General features: G+C 37.9%; 1 protein-coding gene across 1 annotated transcript in view; it reads left to right on the forward strand.

Moving 5' to 3' along the window:
* IL1RAP (interleukin 1 receptor accessory protein) overlaps positions 1 to 20,755 on the forward strand; it is a 116,431-nt gene that overhangs the window by 29,955 nt on the left and 65,721 nt on the right. Inside the window, exon 2 of the mRNA XM_055307962.1 lies at positions 16,896 to 16,960. Within this exon, the coding sequence (XP_055163937.1) occupies positions 16,897 to 16,960 (64 nt within the window). The 5' untranslated portion in view covers position 16,896. The remainder of the gene's footprint in view (positions 1 to 16,895; positions 16,961 to 20,755) is intronic.

Below are 20,755 nucleotides of genomic sequence, written 5' to 3' on the forward strand. Positions count from 1 at the left end.
AAAGCTTGGTCTATTGCCGGGTGCCTTATACAGATGAACACCCTTTTCTTTGGAAAGAACTTCAGTCTGCATTTCTAAATTGTGCCAAGAATCCTATCCTAAGACTTGCAGGAATTTTAAACAAAAAATATTAAAGTCAATTAAACTTGAGGATCATGGTAAATGATTCCTAAGTAATTTAGCTCAGTATGCTTTATTAGCATTCTAAAGGCTCTGAGAAGTCCTGTTTTTTTTTTAAAGGATAACTTTGTAACCTAATTTTCCGTTTAATATCAATCACCTAATGTTTCTCTAAAATGGGGACATAATATCAAAATGTGATTTCTTAAAATTATTCTCTAGATGCCTTAGCTGGACAATATGGATCAATATATGGCCTTTGGAGGTCTAGGTGAATCCTAGAATAAAATAAAACTATCAAGAGCCTTGAATTTAATAGATGTATTAGACTATATATTGAATTCAATCTCTGTCTACCTACTAGGATTTATGTGAGGATTTTTTGGTCACTTGGTGATCCTTTAAAGCCTTATCGGTGTCAACAGAGCTACTACATCTGATATTATTTTCCTGAATCTCAAGAAACACCGAAGGGGACTGAAATAATAGGACATTAATTTCTGCTGCAGAATGCCAATCTTGCTGACCCCGCGGGGTTATTGCAGAGTGAGATTAATTATGCGGATGTGCCACCCTAGGCTTCGGAGTTGAAGTACCCTGTTGTAATTCACTGCAGGATCATTCATGTAGCCGGCATATTGATATGATTATTATTCCACCAAGGTTTTATCCGCCTCTAGACAATTACAGAACCATTTACCAGCATCTCTCATTGACTTCTTATTTAAAATTCCCAGGGCCACAGCAGGCATTCAAGTCCTTTTGTTGGAGACAGCTACAGATCAATGGCATGAAGCAACATGGGATTTCCTTTAGGACATGACAAATGCTGAGATTATTTGCTAAGCAGGAGATAGACATTCAGACCCCAGTAGAAAATAGTATTTCTGGTCCCATGTCTCTGACACAAACATTTAAAATAGTAAAAGCAAGAGAGGAAACATATAATAGAAAGATCGTAAGATTTGGGGTCAAGGTATCTGAGTTTGAATACTGGTGTCACCATGTATTATCTTGGACCTTTGGGGAAATCATTACTTTTTCTGTAAAATGGGACTGATATTAAATATCAAACTCCTGGCAGTCCTCACAGGTTTAAGTGAATATATATATATATATATATATATATATATATATATGACTTCTCAGAGCCTTTAGAATGCTAATATATATATATTCACTTAAATAATACATATATACACACACATATGTATATATATTTATATTTACATCAAAGGGGTTTCATCTGTACATATACAGTACTATATATATGAATACATAAGCTTTGTGAATGGCAAAGTGTTTTAGAAGTATTTGTGTGTGTGTACTAATGAGAACACCTTCCATTCTTCAACTGGCAGCGTTGGCATAATCGAACACGCATTTATGGCTCCATTGCTTGGGTAATGTCCTATTAACTCCTCTAATCACCAGTACTGCTACCTAGGGTAGAATGCAGTAACCATGCATTGATACGATTAGTAGTTCCAAGGAGTGTATGCCCTTGAAATGATGTGCAGAATCAAGTTTCTATTTCTAATAGTTGTTCTTAGTCTGTGGTTTTAGGGACTTCATAACTGCAAGATAATATTCATCTAATTAGAATTTTTCAGCAAGTTTTCCTTCCTGTTCTCTGCTCAGTGGTAAAAAGTAAGACTTGGTTTGCTTTAATTTTGCCCCGATGCCTTTCTTCCTATGCATGGCTGCATTTCAGAGTGTTACCTGTCTCCGGAGTCTGGCTGTAATGCCATCTCATTCAAGGAGTCTCTCACCCCACCCAATCCCTCTTGCCTCCTTCTCGTTAAAATGCAAGTAATTTTTTTCTTCAGAGCATGTTGCTTGGACTGATTTGTATACTTTAGAGTATGAGCAAACACAGCTAAATTGCTTTGAACAGCTAAGGAAATAATAATAGCAAATATTCTTTTAGGAATTTTGTATGTGTTAACTCATATAATTCTGTCATAAAACAGGTGAAGTACGTACTGGTAGTCTCCCCCAGTTTACAGTGGAGGAAACTAAGGCACAGACAGATTAAGCGGCCTGTACCAATATTCTACAGGTACTAAGAGGCAGAACCAGGGATTGAAACATTTAACTAAAACAACAGACTGAAGTTACAGGGTTGTGATTAGCACCATGCGAGTTAGAGATCCCTATTAGCTTGTAAGTTCCTGGATGTTCAAATCACTTTCATCCCTTAGCATTTAATCTAGCATAGTAGGTGCTCATTTATTGGCTTTGTATTGGAAAAGCTAATGGTGCAGCCACAAAGTACCTGCTTGTGCATTCTCTCTGTCTCTCTGTTTCTCTGTCTCTGTCTCTGTCTCTCTCTGTCTCTGTATCTCTCTGTGTTTCTGTCTCTCTCTATCTCTCTGTCTCTCTGTCTCTCTCTGAGTCTCTGTCTCTCTGTCTCCCTGTCTTTGTCTCTGTCTCTCTGTCTCTTTCTCTCTATCTCTCTGTCTCTCTATCTCTCTGTCTCTCTATCTCTGTCTCAGTCTCTTTGTCTGTCTCTCTCTATATATTAGTATATGTTCTGCCCTCCTGCTCAATTTTCTTGTCAAAGCATTTTAAGACCTCATATTAAGCACTGCTTGAGCACTTCTCCGTGAGGGCACTGGTTTTTTCTAAGTAGCATACTTGTTGAAAATAGGGTCACTTGAGTTTTTAGTGGTTTATGGATCAGTAGATAATAGCACTATAAAATTCCAGCTCCTTCTCATTCTGATGAAGGGGAGATTGTACGGTCTTACTTTATTTGCAATAAAGTCACCAAATGTCAAATGCACATGGTAAGAACCGTGACCAGAGCTCTCCACCCCTTTCCTCCATCCAGAGCGATCTGGTGGACTGAGGTCATATCCCAGACTATGGAACTGGTGGGTGCACATTGCCATCTGTCAGGATGATCCTGGTGTCCAAAAATCAGTGAAAGAAGCCATAGAATTTTCTCAACGGGGACACAGACTCACACAGACTCACAGTGTTAGTTCATGAGGGGATTTTCTTTAACGCTTTAGATCCAGAGAGATGATATTTTCATTAAGGCTCTCTAATTTTGGCTCATGTGGGTTCCCAGAAAGACTTGGAATATTATCTCTGCATTTCAGGGACAAGACTGGGGGTAGGGATGGAGAGGATGTCTAATGGATTGTGTTCTCCAGTAGGCAGAGTGCCTGAAAGCAGAGGTTTCCTGAAGGCCCTGTGCTTCCGCACAGTTAGCAATATCAGCCTGCTACATGGTACATCTTCTGTGAAAGTTCTAACTTAACTTGTGATTTTAACTCTTCTTCATAAAATTAATTGTGGAAACTGAGTCACCTAGGGAATAAAGTTCATGGGCAAAGTCACACAGCTCATTCATGCAAGAGTCAAGACGAAGACCCAGGACCCATCCCTCTTGTTTCTCTGCATAATTGATAATGAGGAGCCCCTAGGGGCTACAGGGTCTGTTTGAATCACCAAAGCTCCTGAAGCTTGAAGCTTCCAGGTCCCTGAACACGAGAGCAAGAGTGGGCAAAGCTCTGGTCTGATGGATGATAGCAAGCCAGTCATTTTTTTTTTTTTTTTCTGAAGGAAGCAGAGACATGGGGAAGTGCTCTTGTGAAAGGACAGCTGACCGTGTTCTGAGACCAAGGGTGGCTGAGACTCATTCAAGTCCAATATCTGAAGCAGATTCACTTTTTAGGCAGTGGATCTGGAGAGTCACAGGACTCCCAGTGACATTTGTTTAGAACCACTCCTGGAGGAGAGAACATCCTCTGGATGACCTTGAACCTTGCTAAGGAATCTAGTTTGCACATGAATACGTATGTAAAATAAAAGCATCAATGTCTCATATTTGCATCACACATCACTGTTAGGAAGGTTTTCCATAAATAGTATCTTATTTGATTCTTACAGCAGCTTATGAAGTAAATATTTGTAATCCTATCTTATCGATAAGGATACAGGAGTCCATAGTAAATTATCCAAGGGGCACACGGTTAAAGAGTGACCAGCAGCAAACTAGAACAGAGGTTGCCTGTGTCCTAAGAGGATGTTGTTTCTAGTTCCTGGCAGTTGCCCTATGCATATATGTGTTTACTGTGTAACAGCATTGGACTGTGGACATGAGCTTGGAGGCCTGTCCAAACAAAAGGTGAAAAGAAAAAAAAAAAAACTAAATAAAACAGATCAGATTGGAAATTTCTCAGGGTTCTATCTCAAGAGATAGATACCTGCCTAGAGTTTTTAGAAAAGGCATAATTTACTGTTAGCCATTGACAAGATAGGAAAGAACCAGGAAAGTCTCCAGAGTGAGAATAAAGCTGCGGGGAAGTTTGGACCCACTTGTTTTCCCGCGTAGCCAGTTTAGTTCCAAGCTGGGTGACATTGAGAAGCATCTGTATCTTATTGATTTAGGACTGATCTGGGAATTGGGGCTAGGGCTCTCCCTTCCCTGATTAGATTTTTTACTATCTATAGCAGTATTTCCACTGGAACCCTAAGGTGTATAATGCATAAAAAAGGGGTTCATGGTCAAATAGCTTCAGTTAATGCTGTGTTGAAACAAGTCAACCACAATACTTCCTTGGCAGATGCCCAGAGCCTTTAAAATGCTAATGTGTATTATGGATCTCCAAGAAAGAGCTTGGTGACATGTCACTTTTCAAAATCATTTGGCCACATGGTCCTTTGGCAGAAAGCTCACTATGGGATATGATAAAAGTTTGGTAGTTTTCCTCATGTACTGTGTTGTGATTGTATCATACACGATCATGTACTTCTTTTTGTCTCTATTTTTCTTCTTTTTATTTAGTCTTGTAAGTCTGACTTTGCTCCCAAACTGTGAGATCTGTGATTATAAGAACTGTACGTTTATTTCTCTATACCGCAGAGTTTCTATTAAAGTCTATGAAATAGGAGCTCAATAAATCTCGATGTGAACCAAATTTGATTCTGTAGAAGCAGAAGCTAGAGCTTACAGTCTTTATGGAGAAATCAATGGAAAGTTGGCCACAGTTTGTTACCTGTGGCCTCTCTAACAGTGTGTAGATGTGTCTTTCTCTTGAGAGCCTCACAGGCAGCATCCTGTCTTCAGACCATCCCTTGGAATTACAGGTTATTAGCGGCAGTGCTCTTATATGAAATTTAGGGGAGAAAACTTCAGATGGCTAAGAAGGTGTTCTGTGCTGGGAAAAGTGATGAATTCCCTAACCTGGATATTACCGGATCTGAGCCTATGAGGTGATCCGACTGTTTTGTGTCTGTGATGTTTACAATTTCACCTGAATCCCTACCAGAACTTCAGATGGCATCGGATTTCCCCAGGGAGCTGCTTGCTTCTCTCCCCCGTGCTGTAAAATACCTCTGGTGCAGCACTGTTCTATAGGTTCTAGATGTTTCTATGTTTCAGGATTGTAAGCTCCAGGAGGGCAGTGGCATTTTCCTTTTCTCTTCTACCCTCAGACTGTGTCCAGAGCTTGATTAATATTTGTTGAGTGAATTAGTAGGAATCTTAGGTACATTCCTCATAAATATTCTTCCCCTTGCCCCAGCCTTAACACTTCCTGAAATGATTCCCCGTCGTATTCTGTGTCGGATTTTAAGTTGCTTTTTTGATTTAGAAGGTTATACTATTACCCTGTACTTTTCTTTAACTTTTCCCTGTTTTTTTTTTCCCCAAGATTTATTTATTTGAGAGAGAAAGAGAGAGAGTGAGAGTGAGCAGGGGGAGGGGCAGGGAGAGTCTTAGGCAGACTCCTCACTGAGTGCAGAGCCCAACATGCGGCTTGATCCCAGAACCCTGAGATCACAACCCTGAGATCAGGACCTGAGATCAGGACCTGAGATCACAACCTGAGCCAAAACCAAGAGTCAGATGCTTAACTGACTGTGCCCCCCAGACACCCTTCTCTCCCTGTTGTTGGAGCCACTGTTTAACTTCAGTCAAGCAAAAGACATGACATATTAACACATAATTCTTTTTGATTTTGTGTTCCTCACTGCTTTAGATTCTTTCAAATTTAAACAAGCAGAACGAAAACTTTGGCCTACGTTGTTAACAAAACCCCAAATTGTAACACGTTATATTAGCTTAGCCCTGTATAATTACAAATCCTGTCTATGTGTCACATCATCTGGTCCTCTGGAACCACCTCGTGAGATAGTCGTGGCAGAGGTGTTTACATCCATTAAAAAAATGAGGTATTAGAAGACTAGGGAAGGAGAACCTTCTGGGCCATAATTTCTCCAAGTTCAAGTTTAATTGTAGAGTGCAACATGACAATCTTGGCTTTTCCTTAAGTTACAGAGGCTGGATTTACAACCACTGCCAATCAGAAGATTCGCTTTTCCAAAATATTTAGGGAAAAAAAGCATTAAACTTGGACCTGGTACAAGAAAGAGTTTTGCCCGAGAATCACAGTGGTCTATTGCTCCACAGTTTCTCAAGTTTTTCACATTTATTATCTGATTTAATAAGAGTTAATGATAATTAGCATTTGCTGAGAGCTTTTTATGTGCCTATCCAGTGCTAATTACCGAGTGTGCTTCTCCCAACAAACCGGTGAGGTGGGTGTTAGCTGCTATCACCCCCACCATGCAAAACTCCTACTTCAGTCTAAGTACAGAATACTTAACTGTCAAATTTTCCACCTGCTAGGAAAAAGATACAATGGAACAGTCTTATCCCTGTTAAGAAGTGTCCATGAACACCTAGCATGTCAGTCTTGAATTATTCATCAAGACTGTGACCAGCTTATCGCTTGTAAGTGGTTGTTCTGAATCTTTCTCTCTTCCTCTCTCAGGCTGTCCAAGATGAGACTTGAACTCCAAGTGGATTGCTCTTCTTAAGGTTTCTTTCACCTTCATCTCACTGAAAACCTAGTTCTAGTTCTCTCTTGTGAGGGATGAGACTTGAACATATTTCTTCTCTCACCCCACAGAGCACGTTGCTATTCAAGATATTAAAGAACAAAAGGAAATCAATCTTCTCACATTCTATTCCAAGCTTCTAAAGATGGCAGGTGGCATATTATATATGTCCTCTCAGGGTTCCAAACATTTTGAAGCTATTTAGTAACAAAGGGAAAGGCAATATCTAAGAGGAGTGCGCCAATGTTTTCTGGAGCGAGAACTTTGACTTTGCTGTTGTATCAAGGTTAGCAACACTGGCTTCATATGCTGAAAGTTGGGACATTTCATTGATCTTCCTGTGTGCCTCTACTGCTGGACTTTTCTGGAACATTCAGTACTTAACAACAGGACATTGTTATTTTCAAAGTAAGTGTTGAAAATAGAAACTCTATTTAGGTTAAAACAGCTTTCATTTATTTTAACTGTCCAAAAGGGTTCACAAATCATTTGTGGAGCTTTTAAAAAGGAAGACTCATGCCACTTAAAAAAATAAATTTTAATTAACATACAATAAAATTGACTTTAAAAAAAATACAACTATGAATAATCACTCATGTATAGACTCAGTTAATCCCTGACCCAGTCGGGGTACAGAAGTCTTCAATCCCCTGAACGATACCTTTGTGCTATGCCTTTGGAGTTAACACCTGCCCGCTATCTTCTAACCCCTGGTCTAACCTCTGTCACTCTAGTTATGTCTTTTGGGGAATGTCATTTAAATGGAATTGGACAGTTGGTAACCCACTGAGACTGGCTTTTTCTCCTTTGAGATTCATCCAGTTGTTGTTAAGGATAGCTCGTCGCTTTGTGTGGCTGAAAAGTAGTCCGTTTTGCAGATGTACCAGAATTTGTTTATCCATTTGCCTGTTGAAGGACATTTGAGTTGTTTCTAGTTTTTAACAATTAATAACAGAGCTGCTGTAAACATTCATGTACAGGTTTTCGTGTGAACGTGTGTTTCCAGTTCTCTTGGGTAAATAACCAGGAGTGAGGATGCTAGATCCTATGGCAAGTGTATGTTTAACTTTTAAGAAGCTGCCAGGTTGTTTGTCGGGAAGGCTGTGCTGTTCTGCAGTCCTAGCACTAGGACAGCTTTAGGTGCTCTGTATTCTCTTCAGCACTCAGCATTGCCAGTATTTCTTACTTTAGTGATTCTGAAAGGTGTGTAGTGGTATCTAATTTTGTTCTTTTAAATTTTCATTTCCCTTATGGCTGATGATGTTGAACATTCTTTCCTGTGTTAATTTACCTTCTGAATATCCTTTTCAGTAAAATGACTTTTGATATTTTAAAATTGAGTTGGTAAGATGGATAAAGAAGATGTGGAGTCTGCACACACCCTCATACATAGACTGAAATTTTACCATTCAAGACAACATCGATGACTTAGAGGGTGTGTTATGCTAAGTGATATAAATCAGACAGAAAAAGGGCAGATACCATATGATGTCGTTTATATTTGGAATCTGAAAAAACAAAAAACAGAAATAGACATAAATACAGAGAACAAACTGGTGATTAATAGGGGAGAGAAGGGAGTGGATGAAATAGGTGAAGGTGATTAAGAGGGACAAACTTCTAGTTATAAAATAAGTCATGGGAATGAAAAGTGCAGTATAAGGAAAATAGTCAATATAGTAATAACTTTGTATGGTGACAGATGTAACTACACTTAGCATGGCAAACATTTGGTCGTGTATATAATTGCCAAATCACCATGTTGCACACCTGAAACGAATATAATATTCTGACAACTATACTTCAATTAAAAAAAAAGTTGGGTTGTTTGTAGTGTAATTCTTATAGCTTTATTCTTCTTTTTCAATATTGAAGGCATTTATCTTTCCATATAAGCTTTAAAATCAGCTTGTCTATATCTATAAACAAATCTTGCTAAGAATTTTTTAATTGGAATTTCATTAAGTCTGTCAATTAATTTGGGGGGAGAACTGAGAATTCTACGTGGAGTCTTTCAAACTATGACTATGGTATGTCTCTTGCATTATTTTCCTTTTTTTTTTAAAGATTTTATTTTTTTATTTTTTTTAAATTTTATTTATTTATGATAGTCACAGAGAGAGAGAGAGAGAGAGAGAGAGAGAGAGAGGCAGAGACACAGGCAGAGGGAGAAGCAGGCTCCATGCACCGGGAGCCCGACGTGGGATTCGATCCCGGGTCTCCAGGATCGCGCCCTGGGCCAAAGGCAGGCGCCAAACCGCTGCGCCACCCAGGGATCCCCTTGCATTATTTTCCATTACCACTGTAATAAATTACCAGAAACTTAGATGCTTAAAACTACATCTATGTATTATATCACAGTTTCTGTGAGCCAGAAGTTCAAGTACAATGTTCTCTACCTAGGGTCTTACAGGGTTAAAATTAAAGTGTCAGCCAGGCTGTGTTCCTTGTTGGAGGCTTGGGGGAAGAATACAGTTCTAAAGTTGGGCAGAATTTTTTTGAGGTTTTTATTTAAATTCAGTTAGTTAACATATGTGTAATATTAGTTTCAGGTATATAATATAGTAATTCAACAATTTCCTACAACCCCCAATGCTCATCACAGCAAGTGCACTCCTTAATCCCCATCACCTACTTAACCCATCTCCCCACCCACCTCCCTTCTGGTAACCATCAGTTTGTTCTCTATAGTCAAGAGTCTGTTTCTTGATTTACTTCTCTTTCTCTTTTTTTCCCCTTTTCTCATTTGTTTTATTTCTTAAACTCTACATATGAGTGAAATCATATGGTATTTACCTCTGAATGAGGTATTTCACTTAGCATAATACTCTTTAGCTCCATCCATGTTGTTGTAAATGACAAGATTCCATGCTTTATTATGGCTGAGTAATATTCCATTATATATTAGTATATTCAATATATAATATAGTATATATTCCATCATATATATTATAATAATATTTATTTATAAATATATCCCCTACATCTTTTTTATCTCTTTATCTGAAAAATATTTCATTCTTCTTTGTGACTGAATAATATTCAATTATATATTATGATATATTCCATTTATAATATATCAGATATTCCATTATGTATTATTATAATATATATAATATACATATATATCCCCCACATCTTCTTTATCCATTCATCACATTCATCAGTTGATAGACACTTGGGTCATTTCCATAATTTGGCTATTATAAATAATGCTGCTGTAAACATTGGGGTGCATGTATTTTTTGCATTGGTATTTTTGTATTCTTTGAAATTATTTGTGGGATTGTAGGATAGTTCTATTTTTAGCTTTTCGAGGAACCTCCAAGGTATTTTCCAGAGTGGCTGCACCAGTTTACATTCCCACTGACAGTGTAAGAGGATTCCTCTTTCAGCACATTCTCAAGTTGTCGGCAGCATTTTATTTCCTATGTTGTAGGCCCTAGGTTCCTGTTCTCCTCCTGGCTATCAGGCTGTCAGCTGATGGTCTCTCTCAACTCCTGAAGATCACCTGCATTCCTTGACAGGTTGCTACGTTTAGCTTTAAAACAAAGGCCTATCAAATTCTTTTCTTGCTTCACACTTCCTTGAGTTAGCTATCTCTTGCATCTTTTTCACTTTAATCAGAATAACTTCTTTGCTTTTAAGGGTTGATGTGATTATATTGAGCCCATGTGGATAATCTAATCTTGATGTTTTGAGGTCCACAGCCTTGATTATATTTGCACAGTTTCTTTGGGTTAGTGGGGTAACAAAACAAGTCCCAGGGATTTAGGTCATAGGGCCATTTTGCTAACCACATATTTCTATTTATTTAGGTTGTCTTTGATTTCTTTTCTCAAAGTTTTGTGTATTTCAGCATACAGACCTTCTACATGTTGGTTAGTTTTTTAGCTCAGCATTGTTTTGTTATTGTAATAAGTCTTTTTAAAAAGTTTTGTTTGCCATTGTTATTGCTAACATATAGTAATATATTTAATTTTTATGTGTTGACTATGTAGACTTTACTTACTTAGTTCTTTTTCTGTAATAGATTCTTTAGGATTTTCTATGTCGGAAATTGCATCATCTGTGAATAGCCTTAATGTCCTAGTTAAGGCTTTTAGTATGATGTTGAATAGTTCATTCCTAGTACTATCAGAGCCTTGCTCTGATCTGAGTAGAAACATATTCAGTTTTCAATATTAGATGTGATGTTAACTGTAGGTTTTTTTTTAGATGGTCTTTATTGGTTCCCTTCTATTCTTAGTTTGCTAAAGCTTTTATCACGAAGATACTGAATTTTGTTAAATCTTCTTGCATCCATTGATATAATCATGTGGTTTTGCTTCTTTACCCCTTTCAAATACTGAATCCAGCCTTGCACACCTGGGATAGACTCTGATTGGCTGTGGGATATCTACACATTTGTTTTCTTGTGCTATCTGTGGCAGAGTTTGGGATCAGAGTAATGTGTCACAAAAAGAATTGGTAACTATTTGGTCTCTTATTTTCCAAAAGATTTTATGTAAAATTGATATTATTTATTCTTTAAATGTTTGATAGAATTCACCAGTGAGGCAGTGAGGTCATATGACTGGAGCTTGGGAACCTCTTTTTTTGTAAGTTTTCTAATTGCAAATTTAATTTTCATAAATAATTATAAGACCAATGAGACTGTCCATTTCATTTTAGATGAGCTTTGGTAGTTTTGTGGGTTTTGAGATATTGGTGCATTTCATTTAAATTGTGTAGTTTATGTGTCTAGAGTATTTAGTATTCCTTTATCACCATTTTAATGCCCATGCAATCAGTAGGGATGTACCCTCTTTCATTTCTGATATTAGTGATATATGTGTCTTTTATTTCCCTTCTTGGTTCACCTGGCCAGAAGTTTAGCAATTTTGTTGTTGTTGTTGTTCATGTTCTTGTTATTGTTGTTCTTTTCTAAGAAGTAACTTTTGGCTTCATTTTTTCCTCTTTTAACATTTTTGATCTCTACTCTTCAGTATTTCCTTGATTTTGCTTCCTTTTTAAAATTTTCTCTTCTTATTCTAGGTTCTTAAAGTAGAAGATTAGATTATGGACTTGAAATTTTTCTTCTTTTCTAATATAAACCTTGTAATCCTACAAATTATCCTTAAGCACTACTTAAACTGCATCCCACACATTTTGGTATGTTGTATTTTTATTTTTGTTCAGTTTAAAATATTTTCTAATAGTCATCTGTTTTGACCCATGAATTATTTGGACACACAGTTGATCCTTGAACAGCATGGGTTTGAATTGTGTAGGTCTACATATACGTAGATTATTTTCAATAAATGCAGTATAGTACTTTAAATGTTTTCCTTATGACTTTCTTAATAACATTTTCTTTTATCTAGCTTACTTTATTGTAAGAATATAGTATATAATACATATAACATACAAAATATGTGTTAATTCACTATTGATATTATTGCTAAGGCTTCCAGTCAATAGCAAACTATTAGTAGTCAAGTTTTTGGGAAGCCAAAGTTATGCATGGATTTTGAACTGTGTGGATGGTTGGCATGCCTAATCCTACATTGTTCAAGGGTCAGCTGTATATTCCTTAAATTCTATGTGTTTGAATATTATCCTGTTATTTTTCTTTTGTTGGTTTCTAGTTTAATTCTATGGTTAGGGAATATATGTTCATTTCTTTTAAATTCATTAAGGTTTGATTTATGGTACATGATATAGCTGATCTTGGTTAATGTCCTATATGTACTTGAAAGGAATATGTTATTATTTACTTTTGGAGTCCTCCTATAATTCTTTTATGCATTCTGCCCAGGTTTATAGCTGCATTCGTTTAGAGAAACAGAGTGGATTATGCTTACTTTATTTCACTCAGAATTAGAGTTTTCCATTCACTTTGCCGACACTTTTGATTACTGACAAATATACATTTCTAAAGTGTTCTTTACGAGGGTCTATTTATGGTTAAAAAACTATAAGCTATATAAAAGATTGTTGATGAAAATAACTTTGATTTCTTAATAAATGCCATCTCTCCCTTTCTGTAAAATGAGATAATTCATAATTTGTCCTATGTCCTTTAAAGGCTTGTTTGTCATATTTTAGGTGAGCATGCATGCACAATCAGCTCAAACTGTATTAGTAAGTTAGAGAAGTAAGTCAGATACAGTTACTCACTTTATCATAAGTTAGGGTCTAGATGGATCAGGGCTTAAGGAGGTGAATGGCTGTAGGGCTGATCTGGCATGGAGGTGACCATTTAGGGGTTGTGGCTTTGTGTTGAAGGCCATGTTTTCAGAGCCTGGGTCATAGCAAAGGAAATCTGCCAACTAGGAATGGAGCAGGTAAGAACAGCTTTGTGGTTATAGGAGGCTTATCCAGCTTGGAGCAAGACCTTACAAAATTCAGGGGACAAAATTCAGGCTTCTGGAAAAAGAGTGTTGAAAAGTACTAGGTTGAAGGTTGAAGCCCCAACAAGATTGGTGGGCTTCAGAGAGTACCTGGGATGTGGGTATGGACAAGATGAGGAATCAGGAAACTGAGGGAGAAATCCAGCCCTGTGGCCTGCTGAAATGCCACTGTGCAGAAGGAAGGCAGATGTGACTCACAGATAATAACCAGCTTTGGGGCAGCAGACCTAGTTTCAGCCTGTCACCTGCTGGACCGGTGAGAGAATCATTGGTCAGAGCTGACTCATAGGGAAGGAGATCCTGAAGCTTATTAAACCTGGAGAGTGCAGACAACAGAATGATTCATATGCAGGGGTCGATGTTAAAGTGGTGACCACACATTAGCACCATCATTAATATTGTTATGGATTACATGGAAATGGGTGTATGTTTAAAACTCTTCCAGGTAGAGTAGACATCTGTGTTGACATGCCAGGAAACAATGGAATTAAATATGAGAGAAGTACTAATACCTAAGAGGAAGTGTATGAAAATGATTATACAGTAGGTAAAATGGGTTGTGCAGAAAAGACTGACTGGGAATTTATTTTTGTAAGTTGAGATCATCTGAAGCAAGGACAGAGTCTGTTAAACACCATGGCAATATTCTAAAGCTGGGTTGTAATTCAGACCATGAAAAGCCATGTGTTATTAGGCAGGTATTCCTTTGCTTTCTGACAGGTTGTCTATCTCTGAAAGTATCCAGCACCCTCTCTCCTCAAGAAGAAAGAACCAAAAATGTGTTACTAGTCACCATAATAAAATTCCGAGGGAGAATGCAAGATGATGTTAAATGAACCGGCCAACCTCTTCCCACTAACCTTGGAACCTTTAGTCTGTCAAAACCAGCCTGCACAATCACATTTCCTTTTCAGTCTCCTTTATTCTAATTCATCACAGGACAAGACTGACCCTGGATATATGTTTGCACACAGGTTATCTTTAGATTGGCTTTACCTTGATGACCTGACTCCTTGCTGCCTGTGGCATAATCCAGTTACTCAGGGGAATATCAATTAAGGCTCTCGATCACTCTAATTAGAATGTCTTCTAAGTGTTGTCCTAGGAATTCAGCAGCTTATAAACAGGCAAATTGGGAAAATCTAGAGGTGTGAGTTTTGCTTTTTTTTTTTTTTTTAATAGCCAAAAGCAATTTGGGAGGTAGAGTGCTTTAGCATAGCTGGGTATTGGGGCTGAAGTTCTTGTGCCCTGAATCTGCAATGAAATGTCTAGTTGTTCTCCACTGACAATGATTAATGCAGAATTATTAATTACTTTTATTAATGACTTGGATGAGGACATGGGTGGCATGCTTATCTAGTTTATAGATGACACAAAGCTAGGAGTTAAACAAGTATTGTGATGACAAGCTCAGGAGACAAAATGATTTCAAGACAGAATTATAGTGGCAATCCATCCGATACATGCCAGAAGAATGATCTCCAGAAGGCACAGTTTGATGATCACATCAGTCTTCTAATCAGAAACCGTCAGTGGGTCCCTATTTTCCGCTTAAATTAAATTCCAAGTCCTTTGCTATTCAAGGCCTTGTCCTATTCTGATCCTAATACTCCCTGCTTTCCAACAAAGTCTCCTATAGTTCTTTTACTAATACCTTGTGCTTGAGCCAAGCTGAATTATTTACAGACTATTTCCTTTTTTATGTTCCATGCTTTGCCTATCTTTGAACATTATTCCCCCATTGAGTTTCTTTTCCCCACTTTCCTTCTGCTTCAATTCAGTTCTTGCTCACTCAAAAGCTACCTTAGTCTTCTTAGTCTTCTTTGATTGCCATGGTTGAAGCAATCTCTTTCTTTTCTAGTCTTCAGTAAACCTTATCTGTTCCGCTGTGTTTTTCAGTGTTTGCTTTTTATTGTCATTATTTTGGTTCTCATTTTAAGTCTCTGCTAGACCTGCTTAGTGCTATAGCTTCTGCCTGAGAAATCTTTGCATATCTTATATGCAGAGAGGCATGCATCTTGTTCATAGTTGATGATGTTGAAGTGCTTTATCTCCTCTACTGGGAGAATGGCCTTCAGAGGAGGCCCTACCTCTTGCTCACCAGAGGGCCCTGCAATTATATCATAGAGACTTGTAAACAGTGCGCAATGCAATGTTTTATTAAAATAAATGAATGACTGATAGAAGAGTTCCTTAAGTTAACAGTGTAAGAATTGGAAAGAGAATGGTGGGGGTAAAAAGGAAATATTTGATCTCAGAGGCAAAATGGTTGTTTAGGGTATAATAAACTCATTTGTAACTTTTGAACAGTCATGCTAAAGAAGGAAGCCCAATAAGAACTAGAGATTTGTGGTAATATGTGGTCAAGAGAGGTGACAGGTGTCTGAAACTTGCATTGTCCTTAAAAGTGGCCCATACACCCTGAATTGCTTAGGCAGTACCAGTTTATACCTTTTGTCGCAGTGCCATCGCGTTTACAGACATCTCATTTTAAATGCTGTTATATGGCCACCCTATTTATGAAATACCTCTTTGACCTTTTTAGACTGGTAGGTCCCTGTGGTTGTGAAACTGGTGCCATAGGCTAAAGTTGGCCAGATGTGCATATGAATTCCATCTCTGTCACTTATTAGAAACATGATACGGACAAGTACCAAGGCCTCCGTAAGCACCCTTATGTGGCTGCTGTGTTCAAAATAGTGACAGTCTTGAATATGGAATTTTTCAGTAATATCCAGGTTTCAGTATTTATAACCCTATCAAGATTTTATCAGGGGGAAGATATGTCTAGGGTAGTAGGGAAATAAATATTTCGCGGAGTCGTTAAATTTCTAGGCCTTCTGTGTTAGAGATCATAGAACCAAATGTAAGGGTACAGTTCGTGCTAGTTGGCTGTTTTCAACTGGTTACCTATAGAAAGGCTAAAGGTCACAGAAATTGGACTCCAGCCCCATCATTTGTCTCTTTCAGGGAGAAGCAGAGAGCAGGCACAGCAGAGAATGGGGCTTAGATATTTCCTTTCACTATAAATTCAGAGTGTGGTGGACTACAGACCAAGTCTGTATCCAGGAATTTAAGCTTTCTATTCATCACTAAGAAGGAGAAGTGTCTGGATCATAAAATATTTCCAATTGGGAATAGACCACAAGAATGCTAAGGAGAGGAAGAAAATCAAATTTATCTGCCAGAAATGTGACTCCTGGTGAAAAAAATCAAGAGGAATTTGTAGTTGAATGATTAAGAGATAGTTCTAGAGCTAGACTGCTGGAGCTTGATCATTAATCTACTACTTTGTAGGCAAAGGATATTGGTTATATTATTTAAACTTGTCTCAGTTTCCTTATCTGTAATATGCTTTTTAAAAAAACGATCTTATTGTTTGGGTCCCGCAATTAAATTTGTTAATATTATAAACATGTCAGAACAGTTCCTTGTCTAAGTCAGTTTGCATATGCAGTAATTATTACTTAAACTCTTGAGAGTGATAAGTACTCTCCCTTAACTTTGTATTTATGTTGACAGGATGGGACTTCTGTGGTGTGTGATGAGTCTCTCCTTCTATGGGATCCTGCAGAGTGATGCCTCAGGTAAGTGAATAGCTTTTGACAACCTGTTAAAATACAAACTATCTATAGGGTAATGTGCCAACTCTTTCTGAAAAAAAAATGAGTTAAGACTACACAATATTTATATCCATCGTCTTCTGTGATATCACAGAATCATAGATGTGATGGAATCATAGAATTTTGATGATGATACCTCTAGTCTTCAGGGGACACAATGTACTTGGGGCAGTGGTCGTCATTTATAAATACAGGGATTTTCCATCGCCCTCACATCTAAGCCAACTAGAATCCTGCTTCTCTCCCTTTGCCTTAGGTCTTATGAGAAAAGAAATGACAGCGATGGTAGCATGACTTTGTTTTCCAAACTTCAGCCAGTGGTGAAGGAGGCATTAAGGCGAACAGTCCATTAAGATCTTTTAAGAACAAATGAGAAATGATGTTTCTATCATACTGCTTCTCTCTAGGGAAAAAAAGGACCTATCATTAGGCTCATTTTTTTTCCTTTGGATACTGCTTCTTAAGAGAATCTAGACAAAGCTTGTTTGAGTTTGAGTAACTGAACTTGGTCGTCATGGATCTGGATCCTATGAAATCAACAAAAGGGATTTGAAAGGTCATCTTTTCAGGGCTCCTCTCATCTCTAGAATTACTGCTCAGAACCAGAGTGGTAACTCAAACTAGTGATCATCTCATTAGTAGTCCACATGTGTTTGGACTGACCAAGTTCTAAGAAAGTTTTTAGTATATATAATTGAAATGTAATTCTGTCATTTCTACATTTCTGTGGTTCAACTGCTTGATTTGACTAGAATGTGCCCAATCCAGTGGTTCTCTAATTTTAATTCAGGGAACCTAGATCTTCATTTGAAAAAGCTTCATGTATAATTCCCCTGAAGACCCTGGTTAATAGTTTGAATATCATTACTTTAATTCCTCTTCTGTGTGAGAGGTCTTTGGAGATGTTAAAATAACAATCATAGAACCATGACAGTGTTTTCTGGTATCTGCCTTCAATTGTTCTTCGCGTGGCATGGATTTGAGCCTTTCTCATCCCGATGATCTTTTCTAGGGTATGTTTTCTATACCACTTGAAGCATTTTATTGGAAACTGAAAATAGCACTAAAGGAAGGGTATAACTAGGACAGAGTAGTACAGCTCAAAGCCATGAGAAGTAGAGATAACGTCCAACCTTGTTGGCCCTTTTCACAAGGAAAGCATCTCATAATCTGGGCTGGTTTTCAGATGCACTAATACACAGATCTACCGGCTATTTGGACCAGCATCTGTCCTGCTTGATTGAGTGTCCCATTTGAGGCTGTGATGTCCTGATTTTTAAATATGTTAAATATAACCCCTGATTATTATCAGTTCTTATTTGATTCAGTTCTGTGCTTGAATGTTATCTGCTTACAGAGTCCTTACTTCACCACCTTAATTTAAAAAGCCCTCGCAATCACATGTCTCTGTATCCACCTGTAGTTTCCTTCATGACATTCATCATTTCTTGACATTATATTAGCTTTCCCTTGTCTCCTCCCTTTCTCCTTCTTTCTCCTCTTATACCTCCCTGTCCTCTTTTCCCTTCTTTCTTTCTCTTTCTCTTTTCCTCCTTCCCTTTCTCCTTCCCTATTTCTCTGCTTGTAAACTATCCAAGGACATGGACCTGTCCTCTTTGTTACCCAAATACTTGGAATAATGATTGGCACATAGGCACACAGTAGGTTAGTAGGTACACACACGTGCTCTCCCTCTCTCTCTCTCTCACTCTCTCTCTATGTATGTATCTATATACATATATATATATACACATATGCCTATATATATATGTTATATATGGGTAGAAAAAAAGTCCCTTCACTTCCCTTTTTGCCAAAATCGGCCAATTTTATAATGGCACTCATTTGGATTCATACCAGTAATTCATCAATGTAGTTTTATGTCCTGCCTTCCCTTGAAGGAAAAGGAAGAGGTGATCATGTTACTCTTGTTGAGAGATAGGGCAATCCCAGAAGTTTGTGGGTGCTGGTGTCTCCCCAGCACTCCTGGAAGTGTTCTTTTCTGAATGACCTTTACTGTAATCTGCCCAAGGAGGACCCCTACCCCCACCCTAAATGCTATTGGAAAGTGAGCTTTCTACCCAGGAACTGTGACTCATAATTCTGCCAGGGAGGCTGACTTCTTGAATAAGATAAGTTCTCATACCAGCCCCATTGAGTCACCATGGGAGCAGGAAACATGTTGTAATCCCCTCAGCCCATCTGGCACATACTCATTTGCCTTCCTTATGAAAAGGTATATTGTGTCTGTGTCAGTGATGCACTTCCTAGTTGGAGGAAGAAGAACAAAAAGGAAGTGTTGTTGACAAAAATAAAAGGGATGGCTAATCTGGGCTACTAGGGGACAAAAGGGACCATTGCACATTTTGAGGGAATCAGTGAACCTCTCAAGCATCAAGGTATCACTTCTTAGAAAAATGTAGATGCTGGCAGACGTTGGTCTTTCATGAGATTCTGTGTTCCAGGTACCCATTTAATGGAATCACAGATCAGTGTGACAAACAAGGGAGAAATAGGCAGAAAACCCTAAAGCAATGTACATGCATATGATATTAATAGGAGTTTTGTCTGGTTGTTCTGGGCCTTTCTACATGTACCCTTCTCTTAAGGGAAGTCCCACATTTAAAAAAGAAGCCATATAAATATAAGAGCTTTAGTTCCATGAAGTTTTTTTTTTTAAATTTTATTTTGAGAGAGAAAGAACTGTGCATGAGTGGGGGAGTGAGCTGGAGGGAAGGGATAGAGGGAGAGGGAGAGAATCTCAAGCAGACTCCCCACTGAGTGCAGACCCCAATGCAAAGCCCAGTCTCATGACCCTGAGATCATGACCTGAGACAAAATCAAGAGTCAGACACTCAACCAACTAAGCCACCCAGGCACCCCCCCCAACCCCCGCCATGCAGTATATTTTAAGTGGAGTGAACTGGACCTCAAGACAGAATTCTGACTTCAGAACACAAGTCTTTCTTGTAGCACTACTGTGGTTTCCTTATTTGTTCAAGAAAGTGGGAGCAACACTTTCATCTCAGATGGCCATAAAAGCAGATACTTAAATACAAGCATTTACTTTTCGGGAATTAAAACGGTAGTTATAATGGTAATAATAAAGCTTCCTTCCCCGAGAAAGCACTTTGCATTTTACATTTTCAATGTCATTTGACTCTCACACCCAAACTATGGAGTGGCCAGGCCCTTGTAATCCCATTTTTGGAAAAAGAAAATTAAGATCAAGTGTTTAAGTGAATTACCCAAAGTCACACAGCTAATATGTAACATAGCTGTGACTTCAGCTAGTTCTTCCATTCTCAAGATTCATGCTATTTTAACAAAATATACTCTCCTTGGACTCAAGTAAGACAGATCCAATTAAAAAAAAAAAAAGGTCCAAGGGGTCATGGGTTTTGCTAACTGCCAAAGAAACATTTAGTAATAGATTTCTGGTTTTTTTGTTTTGTTTTGTTTTTGTTTTTTTTAGATAAGAGATATCTTTCTTCCTGACATCCCCTGCCCCGTTAGGTGTTTTTTTCAGGAGGAAAATCAATGTAATGTGAACTCAAAATTCAATATTCTCATTTTTACATGTTATGGTATTGAACATTTCCAATATTAAACTCAAAGAAATTCTGCTTTGCAAGATTCTGAAAGCAAACTTAACTTGTCACACATTTCTCCTTTGGTATGTTCCATTGGCAGCATGTTAGGAAGTTGAACTGTTAAAACTGCCTTTAGGGTAGAAATAAATATTTGCAACTTGTGGTT

The sequence above is a fragment of the Nyctereutes procyonoides genome, unplaced genomic scaffold (assembly GCF_905146905.1).
Source record: "Nyctereutes procyonoides isolate TBG_1078 unplaced genomic scaffold, NYPRO_anot_genome, whole genome shotgun sequence".
Lineage (NCBI taxonomy): Eukaryota > Metazoa > Chordata > Mammalia > Carnivora > Canidae > Nyctereutes > Nyctereutes procyonoides.